Source organism: Linepithema humile, chromosome 5, assembly GCF_040581485.1.
Source record: "Linepithema humile isolate Giens D197 chromosome 5, Lhum_UNIL_v1.0, whole genome shotgun sequence".
Taxonomy (NCBI): domain Eukaryota; kingdom Metazoa; phylum Arthropoda; class Insecta; order Hymenoptera; family Formicidae; genus Linepithema; species Linepithema humile.
In genome coordinates, this window is record NC_090132.1 from 30,747,713 (window position 1) to 30,772,199 (window position 24,487).

The 24,487-nt window shown below is 38.2% G+C and overlaps 1 protein-coding gene across 15 annotated transcripts in view; it reads right to left on the reverse strand.

The window, feature by feature from the left end:
• The window catches only part of mbl (muscleblind), a 363,403-nt gene that overhangs the window by 47,253 nt on the left and 291,663 nt on the right, over window positions 1-24,487 (reverse strand). For 9 of the 15 annotated variants that reach the window (XR_010890288.1, XM_067355299.1, XM_067355289.1 and 6 more), the window contains 3 exons: window positions 13,849-14,025; window positions 12,446-12,526; window positions 9,776-9,961 (listed from right to left, as the gene is read on the reverse strand). Coding sequence is in view for 14 of the 15 variants with exons in the window: in XM_067355299.1 (XP_067211400.1) it covers window positions 9,776-9,961; window positions 12,446-12,526; window positions 13,849-14,025 (444 nt within the window). In the remaining variant the exon portion in view is untranslated. The remainder of the gene's footprint in view (window positions 1-9,775; window positions 9,962-12,445; window positions 12,527-13,848; window positions 14,026-24,487) is intronic. The other 6 variants (XM_067355288.1, XM_067355296.1, XM_067355294.1 and 3 more) reach the window with 2 other exon arrangements.

Here is a 24,487-nt window from a genome sequence, read left to right on the forward strand (position 1 = left end):
GGACGAGCATTAGCCGTGGATACACGTTAAAGAACACGTGAATACGCGAGAAGTCAATTAATGACCTGGCTGGTAAAGCAAACAGCTTCAAAGCGCCACTGCATCGTAATTTTACAGCGCTCTTAAAAGCTGTGGTTACGCCATAAAAAAAGGATCTTCTTCCTTGTCGCGGATTTTTTTAGCTTTATTCGCGTGACACGTTAATTCATTAGACAAACATGAGATCTCTTGTACTACGTCGTCGCGCATATTTCTTCGTTGCATGTACTATATATAAATCAGTTTAACAATTTTTTTTACAAATAATCTAAATCAAATTCCAAAAATTGTATTATTTATTATTGAATAAATTGCACTCTGTATATAATGCTTAAATAGATTCCAGAAATTAATTTGCCCTGCATACAAAATGAGCAATTCCATTGATTACGTCATATAATTGTCGCATTAAATTTATTAATATTTATATAAAATAATTAAAATCTTAATAACGTGTAACCACGGTTGACACCTGGCCGCATAGAGACTACTGCTAGGCTTTTAGTGTGTTTAGCAGCCACAGAGCTCGTGCCGAACCTGGCGTAATGTACAGGCGGGACTACGTCGTTCTTTTTACATAAGACGAATGTATACAAAGAAACAATAAGATAGATACAAAGAGGGGAGAAATTGAGCAAAAGAACATGAGTGAAGAATTAGACAAGAAAAAATAGAGAGAAAGAGAGAGAGAAAGGTAGAAAGAGGTGTATATATATATATATATATATATATATATATATATATATATATATAGAGAGAGAGAGAGAGAGAGAGAGAGAGAGAGAGAGAAAGACAGAAAAAAATGAGAGTGAAAGTAGGATAACGTGTAGCTAGCAATTTTGGATCGAGTAATGCGAAAGAACATTCCGTTTTGTGGACTTCGGGTCTGTTTCGAGGGAGGCGTTAAAAAGAGCCAACCTGACATTCCTTTCTTCTTGTCGCTAGTTCTTTCTTCTTTTCTGGCCGTTGGTATGCTATCCTAGGTATCTTGACACTAACTCCGAAACTCTACATTCGACGGACAATCAGTTTTCTGTCTGATCCCTATTGGTTTTCTATACATTCTTTCTGTTCTAAAGAAAAAGGCATCTTTTCTAGAGAAAGCGGTTTACACTATGAATACAAAACAACCTACTTACCGACAAATTTACACACATACTCAACGTATACACAGACGTGTGGACGACATAGTCCTTGTAATAAGAATCATCAGAACGCGAGTATTTATGCCGTCGAGAGAACGGACGGAGGGTTGATGTCTGTAACATGGCTGGCTGATCGACTCGTGTTACCGGACTAATTTTAGCATCAGCTAGAGACCGGTGCTTACCAACGCCCAGAAAAGGGAGAAATTAGATCACTCTACTCTACCAATGGAGCTAAAATACCGTGTTCAAATCTGTCAAAGAGGCGTAGCACGCCGTTACTCGGTGCACCCTCGCCCCGCCCAATAAGGTCGAAGGACACGGAGTTTGGATGGCAATCAGGGTGGACAAGAGGATAACACGATAAATGCCTCCACGAGCATCCTCCGGTGTATTATCAATCAGGTCAATACGCGCACACGTGTTAAAGGAAACTCTGCACATGCATCACGTACCATTCCTTGTACATTCTTGCGCTTCCCATCGAGAGAAGTAGCAAGTCGAGCAAGACCTCGAATGGTGAGATTCTTCTTCAAATTTAGATTATTGTAAAGACTATTGAAAAAAGCATTGATATAATTTGCAAAATTTCGTTGCAAAATAAAGCCGTTCAAAATAATCGCCAATATAATCGACTAATTATATATGTTCAAGTATTGTTACGGCATACAGGCAAAGATCTACTTCTCTCAAGGTATAAAATTCAGAGCATCCTAGAGTACCATGCACATTATAGTTTTAATATCTACGCTTAAGCGCTGTTTTGTGAATATTAGCACTACCTATCAGTTGTTTTTTTTTTCTTTTTTAACGAATTTCTCTTTTCATCGAATAATTTTTCTTCATGCGCGGATATCGCACGGAATATGTAGCCAGATAATAGATATAATAGCGTATTACGAGCGTCACTTTCGCGCCAAGTGCCGCTCGCTCTGTTTGCTTTACTTTCGCGCGTGCCTTGTTCGAGTGTGTTAATTCGAGCGCACGCACTGGGTGCTCGAGTGTGAACCGCGGGTTAAAGTGCGCGCTTTCGGCAAGCTGGAAAGCTCGTTAGGAAACGCACACGTATACATACATTAAACGGTTAATAGAAAGAGAGGCACATATATACGCACACACATACGCTCTGCACATATATGCAGAAGACACACGAGCTGCAAAGACAAAAGACAATAGTGGCTTGTGTATTAGCTACAGAGAAAGAGAATATATATATATATATTTGTGTGCGTGTGTGTGTGTGTGTATGTATGTATGTGTATGTCATATCGCGAATTGTTGCGAGACAGATAGTGTAGTTGACACCGCGACTAAAAGAGTGAGAGACAGGTGCGGCAAATGGTCCTTTTGAGTTCCTAATTAACGACGGACGGTCGGCAAGTGGCGAGCGCGCTGTGAGTCAATTTGAAGTAATGCTCGTAAATTTTCGCTCAAGGAAAATTACATTGGGGCGACATTTTGTAAGGTTCTTGCTGGAACGAGAACGCTGTTTGAAACGAGCAAAATTTTTGGACTGGACGTACGCGTCGAGAGATTATTTGTATTTAATTTATATCCTATCACATCAGGATAAGAGAGAGATTATATATATATACTGACAACCGTATCTCTTTTTATTACGACAAAATATTTCGAGATTTAATTAATTATTCAGTTGTTTAATACACGAGAAAGCAATTAGTGAACTTTAGTTTCAATGGATAAAATTTTCACTACTGGCTGATTACAATTTTGTAAATCACATAATTTTGGCATCAATTTTCCACTTATCACAGTATTATTATTTCTCATATAATTCGCATAAACAATCGCCAATTCGGTCATTATCTGTTCTCCATGCCTTTCAATCGAATCATCGCGCGCAAATTATTAAACCTGTTACCACGTTTTCCGCATATACACGTATACGTAAGAATTTGCAATAATTAACAAGAGTGCATGCATATACTCGAGTGCGTGTTCGTCGTACGCGAGTTATTACCATTTCACACTGTTGATCTACCTGTCGTGAATCCCTTTTTTATTCGCAAATAAGTACTTTATTGGATATTTTCTATCGCATTATTTTCTAAACCGCGTAAGAAAAGCAACGTGGAAAGCAGCACTAACGAAACCTGAAACGAGCAGCGACGCCAGCGATCCACGCGTCGCGTGCATCGTTCCTCGCGAGAAATTCGATATAAAGTATCGCTTTGTTAGCAACCACAAAAGACGTGAAAAGAAAAATCTACTGTATTGCATAAGCGCATACATAACGCTACAGCAGCTGCATAAAAAAAATAAAAAATCACGAAAAAAAGTCGAACTTAAAATCGTGGAGCAACTGTGCACGTATTATGTTTCGAGTTGTGTCAGTAGTGTACGATGCATGTATTTGATGCAATATTTGATGGATATATCTGGTATATGTGTGTACGTACGAGTGTCTGTTGTGTATAAATATGTAAATATATATATGCGAATAATAAATGCGCCAATAAATATCAAAAAATCGCATGCGATCGCATAATGTAAAGCACCTCCTCCTAGCTGTAAAAGTAAACAGATAAGTCGCTGCTGATGTATAAGACAATTAATAGAATTAGTAAATAAGTGATGTGTTTGCGATTGCGACAGAACAAAAATAAGGTACTCTGGCGCTGAAAAATGAGACACACATGTATATATATAAATATATATTGATGTGGGTATATATCAAATACTCGTGGATTTGTATATATATATATATAGTCGCAAAAAATTATATATTGCCGAGATATACACAACGTGAAGTACGAAAAGCTGTAAAGAGCGCATTAGCTTTGTGCAATTACCGAGTTGAACGCCAATTGCCATCGTCGGACATGCGGGCGCAACGACAGCGAGAGCTTTTCACGTAGACTAAAAATTCGGAATCTCTAATGCAATATCAAAGTCGACCAAGTACGAGAGTCTTTCGTCCTCCGTGCGAACAAAACCGCGCTCGCGCACCGACGAAGCAATGGCGTAACGGAATTGGCTAGCCAACAAAAGTAAATCTATTGCGTGTATTGCTACAAAGACGGAAACCAAATTGTAGAGACGCTAGAGAGGAAATAATAAAATTCGTAGTAAAACAAACTTATTGACGGTTGAAAAGAAAATAGAACAGAGGGACCACTAGTTAAGTGCCGGCCTGTGAAGAAGAAACGATACGATATGTACAAGACATAGTATTAGCTGCTCTTCCGTTTGTCAGAGTATGAGTATGCCAGTGAGCGTATAGCGTAAGAGTCCGTTAACATCGAATAAAAACAGTTGAAATCAATGGATATCACTACTCTCCATTCACTAAAATCATTCGCTACTACATGTGAATGTCATCGTATTGCTTTCTACGATTCCCTGATTGGTCAAGCTTTTTTATGGTGTAAAGGCAGGCGCGAGTGATATCAACTTGGAGATATGTGAAATAAATATCACTTAAAAAATGAATAACAATGATGCGACAAACATGATGAGAATTCAAAAGAAAAAATGATAAAGTGTGTGATAAATAATTGTTTCAGTGTTGTGATATATTTACCAAGAATATAACTTCGGCCAATCAAGGTTAAAAATATTAATATACTAAACAGCGAAAATCCAAACGTGTTTATATCGATATTAATAACATTATATATAAACAGGCAGCAAGCAATTAATTCAAAGAGCATTAATAACATATCGTCCGGGGGAGATATAGACCTTGTAATCTTTTTTCTCGCAGGTGCAAGGATTAGGGAAATGAGAAGGCATTGAGATGTTCAGATAGGATGAGTTTCGGAGAAAAATGGACGAACTTCAACGTCGTCGTTGTCGATGGATAGGAATTTGCGACAAACATAACGGAGTATTCTCGCGTGAAACATATTACTTTGTTCATAGCCGATTATTAGCACAGTCCCGATCGAGTATCTTGTTCTCGAATACGCAAAAAACTATCTTTTATCGCAAGCGGAGTGCACTACGAAAAATTTTGTATTCTCAAATAGAAAAGGGAAAAAAAGTGATATACAGTTCTGGGCATACTTCGCGCAATTTCGTTCAACTAAAAGAGCAAAGGCAACGAAAAAAAATAATAAGTAAAAAAATACAAGAAGACTAAGATAAGACATACAAAGCACACAAAACTTTTTGGTCATTAAAGTGAACTTGTAAGAATCAATAAACAGTCTGTGCATCGTTTTCAGTTTCAATTATATTTCTTTTATTTGAATTCATCATCAATAAATTTCACGTGACCCGAACTCAGTGCAAGTCATCGTAGTACATCACAAATAGGTATTGTTATGATTACTAATTATCATCGTTATTGTATGTTACCAAATATTATAATAAGTATTACCGTAAGTTCAACTGTAGTTAGTTTAATAAATCGATCGTATATTTCCGATTTCTATCTGCAATATTTAATTAAACGATATTACATTGCGTATATTCTTACTTTTTTCGTAAACGTTTTTTTTACTTAATCGTAAATACGTGAAATCGGTCATGTATTATCTCGGATGAGGGATAAGGAGGATGCTATCGTTCTCACTATGGTGATAGAGAATGAAAAAGACGAGAAAGGAAAATAGGTCGTTGCAATTGTTTCATACGAGGTTATATAATCTAATAAGAATTGTAAAAACTAATAAAAAAAAATTCTCGAAATTCGTATTGCTAAATCGCACCGAAATGATTCATTGTTTCGCCCAGGCTGGAAATTTTGTGAGCGCAAAATTAGTTATCGCCTTGTTTGAGAGCAGTCGATCGAACTTGCAACATCAATCGCTTAGATAACCGACATATTTAGAAAAAAGACATCACAGTATATGGTGTCTTAAAATGCGATCCAAAAAATCGCGGTCGAATCCGTTGCAGTGAATTACATTAAGTGTGGTGAATTTTCTTTCGGCTTTTTTGCTCTATCGGTTTCTGCGATACAAAATACAATTAATTAATTTATTTATTAACCTACCTACTATATACACATATCACTATGTGCGTATGCACGGATGGACCGGCGCATGTAAGCGTCATGTATCTGTATATGATTCTGCATACGTACATAAATCTATATTTCTTCGAACGCTATGAAGCGTTTGCACTGCGAAAATCACGTCTTCCTACAATCGCAATGACTCGCAAAACGTTGCGAAAATTTGCGAAATCCGTTCCTTTATTTTCGCGACTGACATAATATCAATAGCCTCCCGTGATGATAAGAATTATTAGCGGAATAATAATCACATACACAGACACGACGTACAAGCACGTAAATAATAAAATCAATCGACATGAACTGATATACGTCTGTACGTTAGTCATCCTCGATTCTCCTTTCCCGGTTTTTCTTATCAAATAAAAATAAAAAAAAGTGAATTATTTTAATGCGCCGTAATTGCCATCCTTTGTTACCTTTGACTAGGAATGCTGGTGTTAACACTACAACGGCTACCACAAATCTATTATGTTACTCATCATTTAAACAAATTTATTTGGTGTAAATTTTTCTTTATTCCATCAATAAGATCATATTAGTATCCAAAATTGACATTTTAAACATAGATTTAGAATTAAACCATTGATCAAGTGTCAACACTTTCGTTTTCAAATTATTTCTAAATACTGAAAAAGAGATTTTAATGTTGTCTTACTTACATATAGCGTTCGATATAATTTAATAATATAGTTTAGTAAAATTTTTTTATATTAAATAATACAGTTTATTAAAATTTTTGAAATTACTTTATAAGTTCTTAATTCGTTGCTATTCATTAATATCGCGCATTAAGAATCGTGTAACTACCAAAGAGAGCTTATTTTATCAGAATGTAAAATATAAATTTATATATTTTTTATTCGAATATTCGTGATACGTCATCGTGTCGGGAATCAGTGTATTAAATTCGCCTTCCACGACAAGCAGTTGATTATTTGCAAAGTGAATTTACCGAAGAGCACCTCGCAAATGGACCGGCGCGAATTTTCGTGCCGATATCGCGCCGCTGTCTCGATTTTACTCATACCCCACCTCGCGAAAATTACCTCGCACGAAGGCTGCCCCCGTAAAAACCGACTCGCGAAACTTGTTAATTTCGCGAGTGCCGCCGGGCGAAAAGGGAAGAGAGACGATGGCAGCGGCTCCGGGGAAATCTGCGAACTAGCGCATTAGAAAACTCCAGGTGCATGCGGATGCGAAAGTTTCGCGAGGCGATCTTGTTATTGTTTCTGAAACGTTTCTCGCGTTCTCTTACTCCAGAGCCCGCGCGTCGAAGGCTGAAGCAATATTACACGATGTTATCCCGGATCTTTGCCGAGCACGCTTTGCGAAAACCGCGTTCTAATTCTGGTCGGAAAAGCTTCGTTCACTTTTACCAAAGTGCTTATAGAAATAGGATATAATATTACGCGCTACGCTAACCTACATTTATATCTAAATATCTTTGTAACACGTATATCTATACGAAATAATTAATTTAAGGAATAGACGTTTCATAGAAGTGGCTGAATTTTAGTGCGACTGTCAGAAATAAGCTTCTACGAAATGCTCGCGCTGCAAAATGGATCATTCTTGCGATAGTGCGAAATAAGATGGAAGATAAAACGAGTACGACACATTTTCGTTTGCATCGCTCGGCGACGACATTTTGATGACCTAAAGAAATCAATGATAACGGTCCACGCGGCAAAAACCGTGTACAATGGTACATGCAAGACTGATAAATTTCTCACTTTTTATACGATGTATCGAAAATGACGACAATCGCGTGTCATAGTTCACGTAACGTCGAATCAACCTGGCGTTTTTCCACACAACTGATATCGTCAAATACATAAAAAAATAATTGTCCACAAAGAGAAACAAAATTCATATTTGTTTTATAAAACTTGACAAATTGACAAAGGAATGCCGATGATCAATAAATGCTAAAAATTTTCTGTTTTTTATACAAATTTACACGTGTAATAGTAATTTATTTTTTTAGTAAATATGTCTATAAAGATTTTCTAAAACAAAAGTGTATAATAATTTGAATATTAACAGTAATAACAATATAAAATATTAATTTTGCACGAATTTGTTAGTCGCACATTTGTGAATCCGTCTACTTCTATCAATCAGTCATATATCCTGCTCTCTATGAATTAATCGTAATTAATCATCACGTCTTGTCGTTGCCGTTATAATTATCTGACTTTTATGAATTTACAATCTTTTCGATACCTTTTAGACCTTTGTGCCGCTCACGATCTGTACGTATCTATTTCTATCATATATCTTAAGTTAGAGTTGCTTTGTCGCCACGTCTCTCACCATATACTGATATATTACTGTTCACAATTGCGTCGCTTCCTCACAAATCTTCGCACTACAAAATATATGCACGAAATCTTTGTTGTTTTCGCAATTCGATTTCCCGTTTTTCCCCCTTCCTTGTCGCCTTTAGTATCGAGTTTGCTTCGTTTTCATGAAATTCAATGAACAATCTTTATATTCATCTATCGCGCAAATTATTTGCCAAAAAATCAATCATACACGGGATTAATCGCTATCGTTGTTGCAATTGATTTGATATCGATATGAATCGCAAAGTCGTTTCAGACAACACCGCTCCGGTGCTCACTACAGTCGCGCTAATCTCGATACTATCGTCTCTAACGCTAAACTACATATCCCTCTTCGCGATCGAACACGTGACGTTAGTATAATCGAATGAGCGTATAGAAATATATAGCGCTTTGTAACTCTAACTAGACACTCTCAAGATTTCTCTCATTGTAGTGATTCTGATGCTCGTAATTCGCACCATAAACTCGTTTTCCATACAAACGTCCGATTTCCAGCCCGGGGGCCATCGATGCCCATCACCATCGATCGCTGTGTCGTGCGACGAACGTAAACCATCCGGCTCGCGTAATCAGATCACCTTACGGATCCACGCGGCGTAAATTACTGTAATTAGCGACGCGCGTCTAACCCGTCGGCGAAATCAGGATATTCCCGGTGCCCGCTGCAATTTCATCCGTTGTCATCGTTATGCTCTAATCACCACGGGCGTTCCATTACGTCCCGACTGATTAATCCACCCGACGCACTACATTCACATAAAAAAAAATAAAAAAAAAAAAAAAAAAAAAAAAAATTGGAAGAGAAAAGAAAAGTATAAAAAGGAAGAAAATAAAGACAAGTAATGTATCGGCGCGATGTCTATCTATCTTATCGTACGATCAAACGCGTCGTCGACATTCGGCGGCGTCGAGAGCCAATCTGAACATCCGTATGTCGAATCACCCTAATAATACGCGTGAACGTAAATGAGATTGTGAATAGGATGATGATGGGCGTGGGGATTGTGCAAGGGGGTACACAGGGATGTCGTGGTGATGGTGGTGGGAGATGGTGGATGATTGACAGATTGCATCGTGGATACGGGCGACACCTGATTGGGGGGACCGGCCGGCACTTGGTACACGGTATTCGGCGCGGCCATCGGGCACCTTGAGGCCCCGGCTGCGCCGTGTTGGGCCCCATGCTGTTGTTGTTGTTGTTGTTGTTGCTGTTGTTGTTGTTGTTGTTGAATGTAGTTTGGTGGTAGACATACCTCGAGGCGGTCGGTACGTGGCATCTTCTGCGGCATCGCCACTGTCTGCGGTACTACGCCGAGCGGACTGCCGACACCCGTTGGGTCCGCCGGGCCCATTATCGCCGGCATTATTGGACTGGGCGCGAAGTACGGGCTGTATGTATTGCCAACCTGCGGCATACCGGTCAGGTACGGATTCGTCGCCTGTGAAAACACACCCGGAAGATATCCAGGTAACATGGATTAGAATACACCTGTCCCCACCTTCGCTTCACGCGTTTTCGATTGTGCATGTCGCGATTATGTGCGCGCGCGCGCGCGCGCGCGGTTTCCGTACTGCTGATACGCGTACCTTATACCTAAACAGAGAGTATTTGGTAATGGATGGTGCCGACGGAAAATACATGATTTCTCATTATAGAGTAAGCCGATTTGCAAAACTAACTTTTAAGTGAAAATACCGTACTTTTGAATTATTTACACTAAAAGTTGATAACGTGTAAAAGTAGGATTACTACTTTCGAAAATATACCTCGTAGAAAATATACTTTACGAATGTTATAAAATATTACATTACAATCAATAATAGAACTAAAAACAAAATTAATTGAAATACAAGTTCAATAAATCGAGAACCTCGAGATTTACATATTCTACATTCATTGCATTATTTTACATTTATGCCATCTCTCTCCATCATATTGTTTAAATTATGTAACAAATATATGCATTCATTCTATGCACTCAATGATAATCAGGACAAACTGTAAAGTAAATTTTTATTGTAAATAATTTATTGTAAATAATTGGTGTATAAAGAGAAAGAAAGAGAGAGAGAGAGAGAGAGAGAGAGAGAGAGAGAGAGAGAGAGAGAAAGAGAGAGAGAAAGAGTGCAGCTAAATAAAAATGAATCTCTTGCAAAATCAAATCGAGCAGTTTATTACTCCTACAAGAAATCAGTATTTTCCTGTTTATGCCGTCAGTCACTAAATACCCTGTTTATATAATCTACCATTTCCGACTAACCGTGTAAATTCTGTTTCGAGGTGCATTAAGGCTTCGCGAGCAACGCTCTTCGGTGTTTATTAACTTTAAGATGTGCAGTACAGGTACATCGCCTGGTTTGCGAGATCTACGTTGGGCTCGCTTCAATTTCAGATAAATAAGCAGCACCATTAATATCCAGTGTAATAACAACGAATAATGGAGATTACAAATTAATACATTGCACAGGCAAATTGGTATGCAGCAGTCTCGAGCTAGTTAATACTTATTTGCAACATTCTGTGGATTTCGAGCAAATAGCACATAATAAACTTGCGTCTTTATCAAAATAAATAATTCGACAAAAATTAGACATTAATTATAGATTGCAACACAGCAAGAAAATATGTAGAATGCAAAAATCACGCACTTTCTTTCGCGATCTTTCAAAAAATTTAGAAAAATAGAAATATAGTTAGAAAATACAGAATTTATTTATTTTCTTAAACAATCTCAAATTAAAATCTAGTTAAAATAAATGTATGTAAATTTAACTGTAAAAATATTAATTATATTAACAACATTTAATTAATAATTTGCATACTTCAGACTTTATTTGCAATTGTCAGTTATAATGTGCAAAACTGTTGCCTCCACATCGAAGTACAGTAAATTAAACTATCGTGACCTACACTGACCTGTGGAAAATTTTTTACCTGATAATGACCAGAAAGAGTTAACCGGAGTTCAGTGAATTTGAGAAACGAGCTTTAAGTCGCGCCAAAGGCGAGAATTTGCAAAGAAAAGGTATCTCGTTTGCGGATCTCGCGAAGCCTTAATCGTCCTTTTTTTCTTTTTCTCGTGCCCTCCCCTTCGCTTTCAACGACAAGCGTACGTTCCCACACGAAGCGTTTGGTTTTGCAGTGAGAGCTGGCTCCCAGAAGCGAAGGCAGGTAATTTCAAGCGCATCCGAACGAGCCGAACGCTCGTTCTTTCTTCTGAAAAGCCTCTAGTATCCTGGGAGCTTTCATCGTTACAAAGAAGCTTTCGGAAACGTGGCTAGGTAAAATTCTTGGAAAATACATTAACTGCACCAATTTTCCAAAGTATCAGAAAACGAAAGTTTAGTGCTGGTACTTTATCATAAAACTCGCAATTTCCAAATCTAATATTACCACGCCTCGCATCCTTTTTCTCCGTCTCTTTGACTCTCATATATTACTATATTGAAATCTAACGATTTTTCCACAAAAACAAAAATATTTCAAAGAAAAACATTCGTCGCTTTTAGAGCCAAAGAACGCGTATATTTTACATGGCCGCAGTATTTCATGCTTCTCTTTTCTACAGGAAAACTTTGTACAAACAAATCTCCTTTTTTTTCAATAAATAAATAAAACATCTCGTAAAACATGCAAATAAAAGTTATACGACTTATTCGTGAAATAATTTTAAGCTCTTGTACGAACGCTTACTAATTACAAGCGCATCGCTCGAATGGCTACAGTGGACGTAAATTTGTACAAATAACTAGTATTATGCAACGTCGCAAATTATCTAAACTAGATAAATACGGATCGTCGTCTGTTTTCTTATTATATCAATTAACATGTATAAACAACAAATATCTTTACGTCCACCACTAACCAACATGACGTAAAATTAAACAAAAATTAGTGAAAGCCAACCAAAACCAGGAGTTACCATAAAGGCGTGGGTAGCGAGAAGTTGCTGCTGGATTTGCTGTTGAAGGTGATGGTGTGGTGCCGGAGGTGCTGGTGCCTCCTGTTCACCAATGACGTAATTGGAGAACACACCAACAATCAACCACAACCACGTGAGCCACAGCGGCAAACATAGGGGACAGACAGGCAGTCATAGTATAGGATTTGATGTCACGTAGCGACGACTATGAATGTAAATGAATAAAAAGAGAACAAAGAGAGAGGGCAGACGTTAATGACGAGTTTTCGATTTCTAATTGCTGCACCGTTCAAAAATGATGGCTTCGTGACGCGTGTAGAGCAACCGTTTCGTCGACTTACAAACTCACACGGAGACAGGAGATTTCAGAGAAAAAAAAAAAGAAAAAAAAATGCGAAGAAATTCCGTCAACCGTCGAAAACTTATTGAGGTCGGTCGAAACTACACGAGCCAACGTCACACGCAATGTCGCGTGAAATTTTGACGAGCGATAAACTTTGTCGCGCTCAAGTTACATTCGGAAGTTTGACGTATGCGTATTGCGCTTTCCCGTAATTAACGAGCCTCCTGTCAAATGATAAATACGAACAATACGAGAAATATTTGCAATGAGAATATGTCCACACCAAGGGCTCTTAAGCTATGTTACAAGTCTTTTACAACTTTACGAGGGAGTGGATGAATAAAGTAGGATTCGTAAACCGAATATAATATACATTAATATATCTAGAATTATTGCAGATTTGCATCTTTGATTTGTGATAAAAAATAATTCGTGATTTAAAAATAATAGAAAATATAAATATAGCGGAACATTAGAATTAAAAAAAAAAATAATAATATAAAATAATTAATTTTTAAGAATCATTGGTCTGCGTTAAGGTCGTATCAAAGAGACTCGATTCTGCAAATTGACTGTCCATCGAGATGGATAAGTGAGGCTTATATAGGAAGTGGGGATGACACTGACCAAGAACATGCGGCGTGCTAAACTTTAATTCTTAAAAAACTTGATCTCTCCTTGTGCAATATCTGCAAAAAAGAACGCAGGTAAATATGGACGGCGAAGCGCTGCGCTTAGGTGTACCGCGAGAATCCTACCGGAAGAGCTTGCAAAGTTTCAGTTAGAAATAATACGCGGGATTTTGCACGCAAACGCAGCTTCTAACGCGTCTAGCTTCAAGTTTGTTGATATAATACAAGAAAAAAAAAGCTCAGATACCGCGCCGTCGATAATCTACGCAGCGTCGCTTACCGAAACAAGTAATCTAATAATAGTAACCCTCGACTATAAACACCACAAATAAAATCAAGATTTTTCATTCGTGATAAAAGGAAGTGTGTGAATATGTGTGGACAGCAGAAGACGTGATGCAACGATCGTGTTAATTTGTCAAACATACCACTGTGGGTACCTGGCCGGGCACCAGAGGCTGACCCGGCGTGAGACCCTGCTGAATCTGCTGCATCAACGCGTTTTTCAGGGCTAGGTGGTTGCGCCCGTTTATCAGGAGTTGGTCCTTCAGGTGCTGTGGGGGATGGAAATACTTGCAAGGTGGCTTCTCACGATTACACCGACCCTGGAACAAAAATGCACAACGTGTTTAAAATCTGTTGATTTATGCGAGAAGCACAAGCTCGCAATATTTACCGCGGTAATCATGCAAAGTGGTGAAAAATTTTATTTAGAGAATAATTTGAAAATTTGCGCTAATAAATTACTATACTAAACTGTACTGTATATATATTGTTGATAAATTTGCAAGAATATTAATTAATTATTAAAATAAAAAAAAAATATTACTTTCCTAATAGATAGGCCTAGAATTTTGGAATTCACATTTTCTTTACTGCAATACATCAAAATCTTATATTCTAAAATTCTAGACCATTTCATTGTTTCAAATATAAGATTTCAATGCATCGCAGTAAAGAAAATGTACATTCCAAAGTTCTAACCTAACAAATGTTATGATATTCAAAATCAGAATATTATCCTAAGCAAAGAATTAATGTTAAAAGCTGAGAGAAAGTATCGATTATAAATTTATTAACAATTATACTGGGCGAGAGATCGTCAATTGTAGTCTCAGTTATTTTACGTTGTTGCGATCATAATGATCGGTAAAATATTTAATATTCATACCACTAATATAACACAGACGCCAATTTTCTAGTAATAATATATTCGTAATACGAGTACCTTACATTTCCGCGTGTATACACATAGGACTTCGACGAAGCTGTACACAATTTATTACTTGCGAGCCGCAGTCTACAATTTATCCACGAATGAAACGCACTGGCGCACCAGTGGTTCATAATATAGCTAATATCCGAAAGTCACACCGGTATTCACCCGCCATATCGTGTTCTCATTTACTCTGCCTCCCTCGGCCTCTCCTTTTCGTAATTCGGGTGTTGCGACCAAGTGTAACGCGGTTTACGGTGTAAGTTGCGGATGCAAGGGCGGAATACAGAAGTGATGCGAAGGCGAGAAGGTGGAAGGAGCGCCGTCGAGAGGCTGCCAAGCAGCTCGGAAAGAGAGACTCGGAACGGAGATGCGGAAGGCGGCGGAAAATGGAGGAAGGAAGGATAGGCAGGACGAAACGAGGTCGCGCACGGTGTCGTGGTGGTACTAATTAGACCTTAACAATATTAGTTCAGGTAAGACGTCTATATAGAACGGCGGCCCGAAGGGTAGCCACCGTCAGCCGCCGTGCTTTCTTACGGAAATCCAGTGGCTTTCGGTAATAGCGGCTTGCGAGCGTAAACTCCATCAGAGACAGAGAGGCTGCGGCGGCTGTGCGGCCGAGAGGGAGCGATAGGACGTGTTGGCGGTGGTGGCGGCGGGACGAGCGCTCAAATATCGCCTAATTAAGCACATTCGAGAGTTTCGAGGAATAATGTGTAGGTACCCGCCACAAGAAAGTTTCGACCCATTGAGAGGAAATGCTCCGCCCTCTTCATCGTCTTCGCCGTCGTCATCGTCGCCGCGGAGCCGACCTCTCGTTGACACGGAGCGGTTTAAGCTCGACTAATTGCACAAGACAAGATTCCCGTTTGAGCGCTTGCCCCTGCACGAGCTACATGGTCTGTCGTGGATTTGCGTCAGCATCGATGCTTTAAAATTGGTTTCTGTGTTTGTTGCTCGTCGCGGATCATTATGTTCAGTTTGTCTATCTTATTTTTATATTTAGTGTAATAAAAAATTTATCGAAGCAATTTTTTATATAAACCATCCAAGTAGAAAACTCATTCTCGAAATAAACTTGACATTTTGAAGAGATATTAAAAATAACAGATGTACAATTTAACAAAAAAAAGAATAGGAAAAAAAATATGGACAAACTACAGATCCAAAATAAAAACAAAATGATAAATATTAAAAAAAATAAAACATTCGCGGAAAACTCAGGAAATTGTTTTTCATTCTTGTCTTGTACAGTTTTGTTAATACTGTTATTTCAATTGTGCTCTGACATAAATCTCGACGATATTTTATCGGGATAAATTACCGACTGTACTGGTAAGAGTATCATAATGATGCAAATAAATATAGTTTCGGGATGCTTAAGCTGGCGTATATTCTAGATGGTGTTAACTGATGAGCGCAATATTAAAGTTGATTTAAAGGGTCTACTGATAAGAAACAGCATTCTCCGGGGAACCGTGCAAAATGCTCCCCTCTAATTTTAATGAAACTTTAATGATATTTAGAGGATCTCCGGAGACAGGGAGCCTCGTAAATCTCACACATAATGATGTAATATCTCACAGATCTTTTAACGACCGAATTGTTTCATCCTTAGATGGACTTAACTTTAATGCCGACGAATCTATATTGTTCCAGCTAGCGAAGCCGTCGGAATTAATAATCGTATATAATTGTAGTATTTATCACTAGCAAGCTTTGTATTAAAATTGATTTGCAATTATATCGAAAAGGATATCATGTATAATACAATATTTATTCTAGAAGTACTAACTCCAAGCAAATTATAATAAAAACTTTTTCTTAAATTTCTTTTCCGATAATAAACACAAAAATATAACACCTAATAGTGCTTGAAAGCAAAATTTAAGAACTGTAGAGTTAATAGTTCACGGATAAACTCCGATGTCTCTGCCAAAACTGCTATAAAAAATTGATATATTTGACAATTCAGACAAACAATATAATTTATGTTATTGGTACTCATGTGTGCTATTTGAAAATTTACAACACGTAGAAAGTATTGGAGAAGTCATTTCTCTGGCTCTTCACATGTAAGTAGGTATAAACCTGACACGAAATAATAAAAAGTTATTCGATTTCATGTTTATCCGCTTAGATAAATTACCTAACATATGCAGCACACAAGATAAACTTTAATATTTTTGCATTATCAATTCTGAGAAGGTATTAACCTTATTGCGTCCTAGACGACGCGATAAAAAATGTCTAAGCCAATATTATAGGATCCTGCTAGTTTTAATCTACAAATCTTGTACAATACAAATTTAAAAATATAAATTTATACAACTGTCCGTAACATGTAATTATAATCAAACGTGTATCGTTTTTTATTATACAAAAGAAAAAATATCATGTTTGAAAGGTTAAAGAACGAAAGAAGTCCAATCGATACGGAAGCAGTAAATAATCTTTAGCCATTAGTTCCTTGATAACTCATTGGTGAAGCGAGCAAGTGTGCCAAAGCCAAAAAATGCTTCCAGTCGACTCGCACGAGCACAACGGAGGAACTTCTGTGCCTTCATTGTTTCGGCCTTCCGGCATTACAAAAGAAACGCCACATAGATGGAGGCGGTCGGAGCCTCGAGTCCGACTCAATTACAGTCGCTGAGCGACGCGATAATTGGAACCAAGATTGATTGTCTTCCTTCCTTTCGCGTTGACCTCCCACGAACACAAGCTACTCGGGATGTGCATTTCTTTTTTTCCCCGTTTCACATAAATAAACCAGAGACGCCAGTGAGGAAGACAAAATGCGATTCGGCCAGACGAAATACAGCTTTAATTAAAAAGTATTTATTTTACTACAAATACTGATATGAAATAAAGCTGTAAATCATAATAATTACTTAACAATAAAAAATTTATATAAATCAACTTGTTTGAAAAATATTATTCTCAACCGCAAGAATCGGTGCAAAACAGACTACATTTAAATAGAGATTTTAAAGTGAGTTAAAATAATGCAAATAAAAGTAAAGCATTTCAGTTAATTTGCTTCACAACTGTATCATAAATTTGTATAATCTTTCTTGAATTAGTACACGGAAAAAACTAGTTTAACAAATTACCAACTTATTTGCGACAGCAAACTCTTCGATTACATTGTAGTTACATTTAGAAAAGTGCAAACCGATAACTTATCTGCCGCTAATGTCATTCACATTCGCGACTTGAGCAATATAAAAAATTTTACAGGCATCAATATCGAGATTACAAGAACCGCGTATAAGAAGTAAGAAGTATGACAGTAAACCGCGCAATAATAATTCGTCGCATGAGAGCACTTGGATCGTTTTCTCTATCCAGCTGCGTGGAAAAAACCTACGCGGAGACATCGGCGAAAATGACTCGACGACGAAGCGTAGGAGAGAAAAAGCAAGAGAGGGTGGTGCCTAGCAAACCCGCGGGATGGAAGGTGCTCACTTCATGGCGGCGGGAGGTCGATGTCGAGCAACCTTTTTCACCTCGATAAAGCCCTGTCGTCGAAGGTGGCCGACGAACACGATCCTTCAGTCCCGGGCTAACCCCGTTTTATAACCTCTCACCCATCTCCCAACGTCGTCCCCTGCCCGTCGTCTCCTATCGCAACCCTGCGCATGGGAGCACGCCGAGAGGGAAAGAACGCATTCTCGCTTTTGAAACGAGCATCGCAGACAGAATGATAGAGAGAAACTATGCGAATCGCAGAGAGAAAGAGAGAGAAAGAGAGAGAAAAAGAATAGATGGAAAGAAGTTAGGTGGATAGGAGATGCGAAGGGAGCGAGGGTGTCGACGGTAGATGGCATACACCCGTCGAGCCATTGCAAGGGCTGCAGGACGGGTGAGCAAGATTACTAGGATTTGCGCGTAGATTTGCATATCGATTTTCCTGGTGGAACAGTGTCGTATGGCGGCGAGCGCCAGCACACGATTTGCCTTAATTTCGCCGTGGGAGGTATCTACGACATTAGCCCGGTGGCTACGGCTTAAGCGCGGCTGTTTCATGGCACGGCGATGCCGTTTCGGATCGCGCGACTCGAAATTACCGGCGATAACTCCCGTAAGAGTCAGGAAAGAAACACGCGACGAATAGAACGTCCATGTACGTGGCGTTAAGAAGGCGGAATTTTTTCAGAAAAGAAGCAGCTTTCTTGTTATAGATAATATATTACAGCCTTCATTCTTTCTACATTGTGTAAACTCTTTCAAAATAAGAGAGATACATTTCCTTATATTAAATCTGGGATATTAGTGTCATAAAATATAATAATCCTTTAATAAGAGATAAAATATAGATAAAACCGAATAAAATTTCTTCTTTTACAGATAAATCTGATATTATACTCGATAATGCTTAATTTTTCTTTAAAAATTAAGAGAAAGCATATGTTAATTGGTTTTTAATAATTAAAATAATTTAATAATTGAATTGAATGTATAATATGCATTTCAAATGTATTCTTCAATGTAAAGTGAACATTTTTAATTTTAGCAGCTTTTATCAAATGTAAATTCTGTAATTCACGAACCATATTAATAATTGATGTGTGTGTGAAAAATTTACTTATTTAAATTATTTTAAAAAATATTGCAATGCAAGATTTACGTTACTATCACAATTATTTTAATTATTTTAATTATCGTATATGAATTTGCCAAAAATGCAACTTTATAATTTGAAATCAACGCATTGGAAGAAAAAAGAAAATTGAAAAGAAAAAGTGTCTTCGTTAATTCCGAAAAGTAATCACGTAAAATGCTACGAATAGCGCAAAACTAGTTCTGTGTGAAGACAAATGTTCGTTTATTCTACAATACTCTTTCGCAGGAGCCAATAATCGGATCAATGACGAAGAGGTACCGACGAAGAAGATATTGGTACAGGACTACGGAACGTACCGGCGGATATTGCCGCGATGATAGGCCAGATTGAGAGGAACTTTGTTATCTGGATTACTTAGGGGAGCGGAAAAACATGGCGTTGTTCCCTGATCGAATTTACGGTATCTATATATCCATATATAGACTATGCTGATGACCGCTCTTTGAGAATAATCATGAGAAAGCTGCTTTCATATATCTTCTTATAATATATGCGACTTCTGTGTATACCTATGCGTTAGTAAAACACAGCCGCAATATCAACAATGTTATAAAAGATAGGTATAAAAGCATAGCCAAGAATATCTTTGCTCCAGATCAAAGAAAAGATCAATCCCTCTATTATAGATAAGAACTTAATCCCAACTATAATATATAATATATACGATCTCAGTTATGTCAGTTTAACTTTCATAAGTATAATAGTATTAGGTACATTTTGTTGATAGTACTAAGCCAATTATAATTAAGCGTCATTAGTCAACTAATGTGCCTGAAAAATTAATAAGCATGCTGAAAATATATGCATTATCTTGTTGCAGATATCATAAAGTCGTAGAAAATGTTTGTTTAGTTTTTTCGTGTTGCGTAATCTCTTGGCGTGGTTTATGCCAACCGGCAAATTCTCGTAAGAATCAGAGATAGCCGACAGGAACCGGTGCGCATCAGAATTCGCCAGAGCAGGAACCGCCGGCGAAAGCCGATTGCGGGCGGCGCAAAAAAGCTCGTACGATGGGAAAACGGGGATTTCGCATTGCGGAAGATACACAACAGCTGCATGCCTATATCGCTCTCGCGGGAGGGACAGCGAATCGAGCGAAAAAGTCGATGACGCGGTCAGTCGGTGGAAAAGACTCGGACCGAAGTGGACTTCCTATACGTGCTCTCTGCACCGGGTTTGTCACGCTCCGATCCGGGGCTTTGCGGTCGCGACTACCGTCGGCGAACCTCGCTTATATCCGCTCAAACCGTCCCTTCGCTCGTTCGACGCTCTATTCGACGAGAACGGCTCGCAGCCGTCAACCTCTCCCGACGTTCCTCGTCTCGCTCTTACGGACGATGTGTTTTAGTTAAGATGAGCCGGGCGGTTAATTCGAAAAGTGGCGGCTCTCTCTCTCTCTCTAACACCGCGTTCGTCCGCGCGCGTTCCGCACTCTTCTCACCCTTGCGACCGCCGCCGTCTTGGAGAACCCGGATGTCGGGAGAAAGCCGTACCAAATGACATTAGGGGTCTCGTTTCATTACGGCGACGGACGTGAAAGCACAGCTGAGTCAGTGGCTATACTCCCGGTGTGTAAAAGAAAGTCTGTTCTCCACCCTTTGTTTTTTACTTTGCCTCCTCATCCTCTTTCTCCTCCTGTTTCTGCTCCCGTAGATCTTTACTGTGCTACAGAACAATTTTCTTTTTGTTTCAAGCATTTTCATTATATTGCTCTTCGTTGTGATCTCGGCGTTTGTGCCGGACGAGAGATAAGCGGAGAGCGTCACGTTGTCGAAGTATCATTAAAACTTCACGCTAAAGTTTTTTTTTTCAAGATATATAAGATATCTCTCGCAAGTCACATACTTTTTCTAGAATACAGATACGAGAGAAGGTAAATCATAAAAAGTAGCAGTTATTTCAATGTGATAACATCACTAAGTTTTGATATTGCAAGCACAATTAAAAGAAGATAAGAAAAAAAAGATAGTATCTTTGATCACTTTTCACATGAACCATTAAACTTGTTAAAAATTTCAAATCGATAAAGCATTTTTCACAGTTAAGTTGAAATACGGTTTACTTCAACAGAATTTTTTAATTTAATTCGAAAAGAGATGGAGATATTAAATTGAACAAAATTCTTTAGCATTTTTTCGAGAAGTGAAAGAATTGTCTTTGAATTCTAAAAAAAGAATAAAAAATTTCTAATTTCAGAAATGATCAAAAATTTGGATTTTTAACACATTAACTGACTGCATGGATTCTAATCGTAGATTTCTCAATTCTAATATAAAGCTGACATTATTTTTAATTTAGCGTTTGTAGGTCAAACAAAGCACAAGACTTTCGAGAGAGATATGTGCAATCATAAAGAGAGATTTATTCGAAAAAAACAGTGTTAAACAAATTAACGAGGGCATCTCCAGCATGATGCTTTTGCAGTCGTTTAATTTAACGTTGTCCGCGTGTCTCGCAGTATGCGACGGCATTTCGCAGTCGCAAAGTTCTATTTCCGAGAAGCGGCACGACAGCTAACGACGTGGCATTATTAACGGCACTCTCGCGCAAACGACGGAACGCCTCTCGGCTAAATTGGTGGACAACGCACGAGTGAGCGTCTTCTACACGGACAAATTTCGCTGCCGTCGACGCCGACGTCGCGCGCGCGTCAGAATCGTTGGCGGTGCCTTCACATGGTACATATTAATGCGTAAAAGTTAATTCCGATACCTGGGCGATCCCTTATGTAGATCACGAACTCTATTAGGTCGAGTCTGTGGAGTCCCATGACGCCGCCTATATTAGTTCTCCGAACCGCCTTACACCGCGGCGACGTCGTCGTTGCCAAGAGCTCTGACGCAATTCTTAGGGGAACTTGTACATCTTGCACGTATGCCATCGCCTCGGTTGGCATCACATGCAGGACACGGTAATGGAGGTACTCGATTGGCATATAAAATGTGTTACGGAGGATGAAGTTGGTTTAAGTAGAATGTGCATCTAATCTACTTCGAAGGCGCAGACGTCAAATGCGACACCTGCATTCTAAGCACTTGTAAATTATGATTCTTTTATTTCAATCGCATACAATATCGGAGTTGATTAATCACAACTGCTCTTATTTATCATATTACTGCGTCTACTTTTCAGTGAGTTGTCTTGAGAATTCATGATTGATTTTGATTGCTTCTGCCACTGTTATTACTGTAATTATTTTTCATTTTATCCTAACATAAATCAAAAGAATAAATTATTAAAAGGGTATAATACCCTTCCAATAATTTTTCAGAATAAATTGTTTTGCAACTCGAAAATAAAAAGCAGAGAAGAGAAAGTAGACGAGAGAGATCATACTCTTTCTATTTATAAACTACAAAATATCATTAATTGTTCCAATATCAAGATAATGATATTATTTGGACATCGGCTAATCCAATTGAAAATAATGAAATTGTATAACCGTGTAATTCAGTGTGCCACATTATATGACAGGTGAACGCCGTTTCGACACGTCAATATCAATGCGTGATTATAAATACTAATTAAGAGCGCAAGCGAATCTTGATGGACAGCTGTTGCGGCTGCAATTGTATTGGAAACGTCATCCAAAACGGTCGATAGAGAACGAGTGTGCGCGTGTTACGTAATATCACACGTATACATATGTGTAATTGAAACGCAAACGAAAGCGCAGAAATCACACGCGCGGATTCCTGAAACCGTATTCGCTCTGTATGAGAAACAAAGCTCGCGATCTCAACAATTCTTTATGCGCATAATCGGATTTTCCTACAGTAGTGGTGCGCGCTAATATTTATGATTTACCATTGCGTTACGCTGAAACCGAGGAAACCTAGATACAGTTCAAACATTTTTCGAAACGCTTTTTATTTTTTGTTTGCTTGTGCTGAGCTAGTTCGTGTTACGGCAAATAACAACTAACAGAAAATACAAAGAGTTTGGAAACATCGAAAATTGTATGAGCATCCCATGAAAAATTCAGAAAATTTAATATTGAAACCTACACAATATGTGACCGCGTATAATCTATTAAAACATATACCTATACATACAATTTTTCGTAAAATTAGATTTTTTACAAAAACATAATTATATTATCAATTCGATCGGATTTAATGATTCTCTTATACTATATATCACTATGATAGAAAGGATATAAAATGTGAATTACCATTTGGCAAGTACTAGGTATGTTATCATATCATGTATTGAGTCCAATAATACTATCAGCGAGAAATGTTCACTGTAGCGCGATAAATTTATTCGTTGATCAGAATAGCACTTTCTTTGCGATCCACAAATGTTGTGCTCTCTCTCTCTCTCTCTCCTCTGTCTCTGTGATTGTCGTTAGATCGACAGTTTAACAAGACGTTTCTCCGAGTGTGAGTTATCGTTTAATGAACGCCTCTTCGACTTCGGGCCGCTGAAGTGCTCTAGAGTCTAGTGCAGCGTGCGGAGCTGGTCTTACCACTTGAGCTAAGGGTTGCTAACCCCCGATTTTCCCACCCTTCCTTTCTTCCTCTCAATCTCGCTCTCTCTTTCTCAATCTCCACACCACTAGCCTTTCCCTGCTATTGCACGCTCATACCAACTTTACCCGTTAACTGAGCCTGAGGAGTTACGATAATTTGCAGAAGGGAAAGAGAAAGCAGTCGAGAAACTGGCGGCCAGGTAGAGAAAGAAATAGATGGTTGAAACTCGGAGGAGAAAGGAAAGTGCTCGGAGATTCGAGTTTTTAGTCGTTTGATTCGTCAGCACAATTAAACGAATTAATAGGCGCCGCTTCGCTCGTTTAGCTTCCTCTTTCTGTTCTACCGTTTAATCTGTTATCCACTGATTACGACCCTTTTCTCAATATCCGCAGTAACAATCACAGTTTGTAAAATACACTGATTACCGACATCGCAAATGATATAAAGAGAATTGACCGTAATTTTGGATTTTTAGAAATCTAAAAAAATGTTATCTGTTAAAATTAAATGAGTCACAATTCATACGGAAAACAATGCACAACATTGTTAGCGTGTTAAAATTAAAATAATTCATCAATTAATTTTCTTCAATTTATTTTCACTGATTAATCGCTATTTATTCCATTTTAAATCATATTCTCAAAATATTTAAAATAATATCATTTATCTGAAGACTAATGACAATCTGGGGTCCTTGTTGAAAAATTCGACATCTCTGCGTCGAAGGCGACGAGAACGACAGAAGT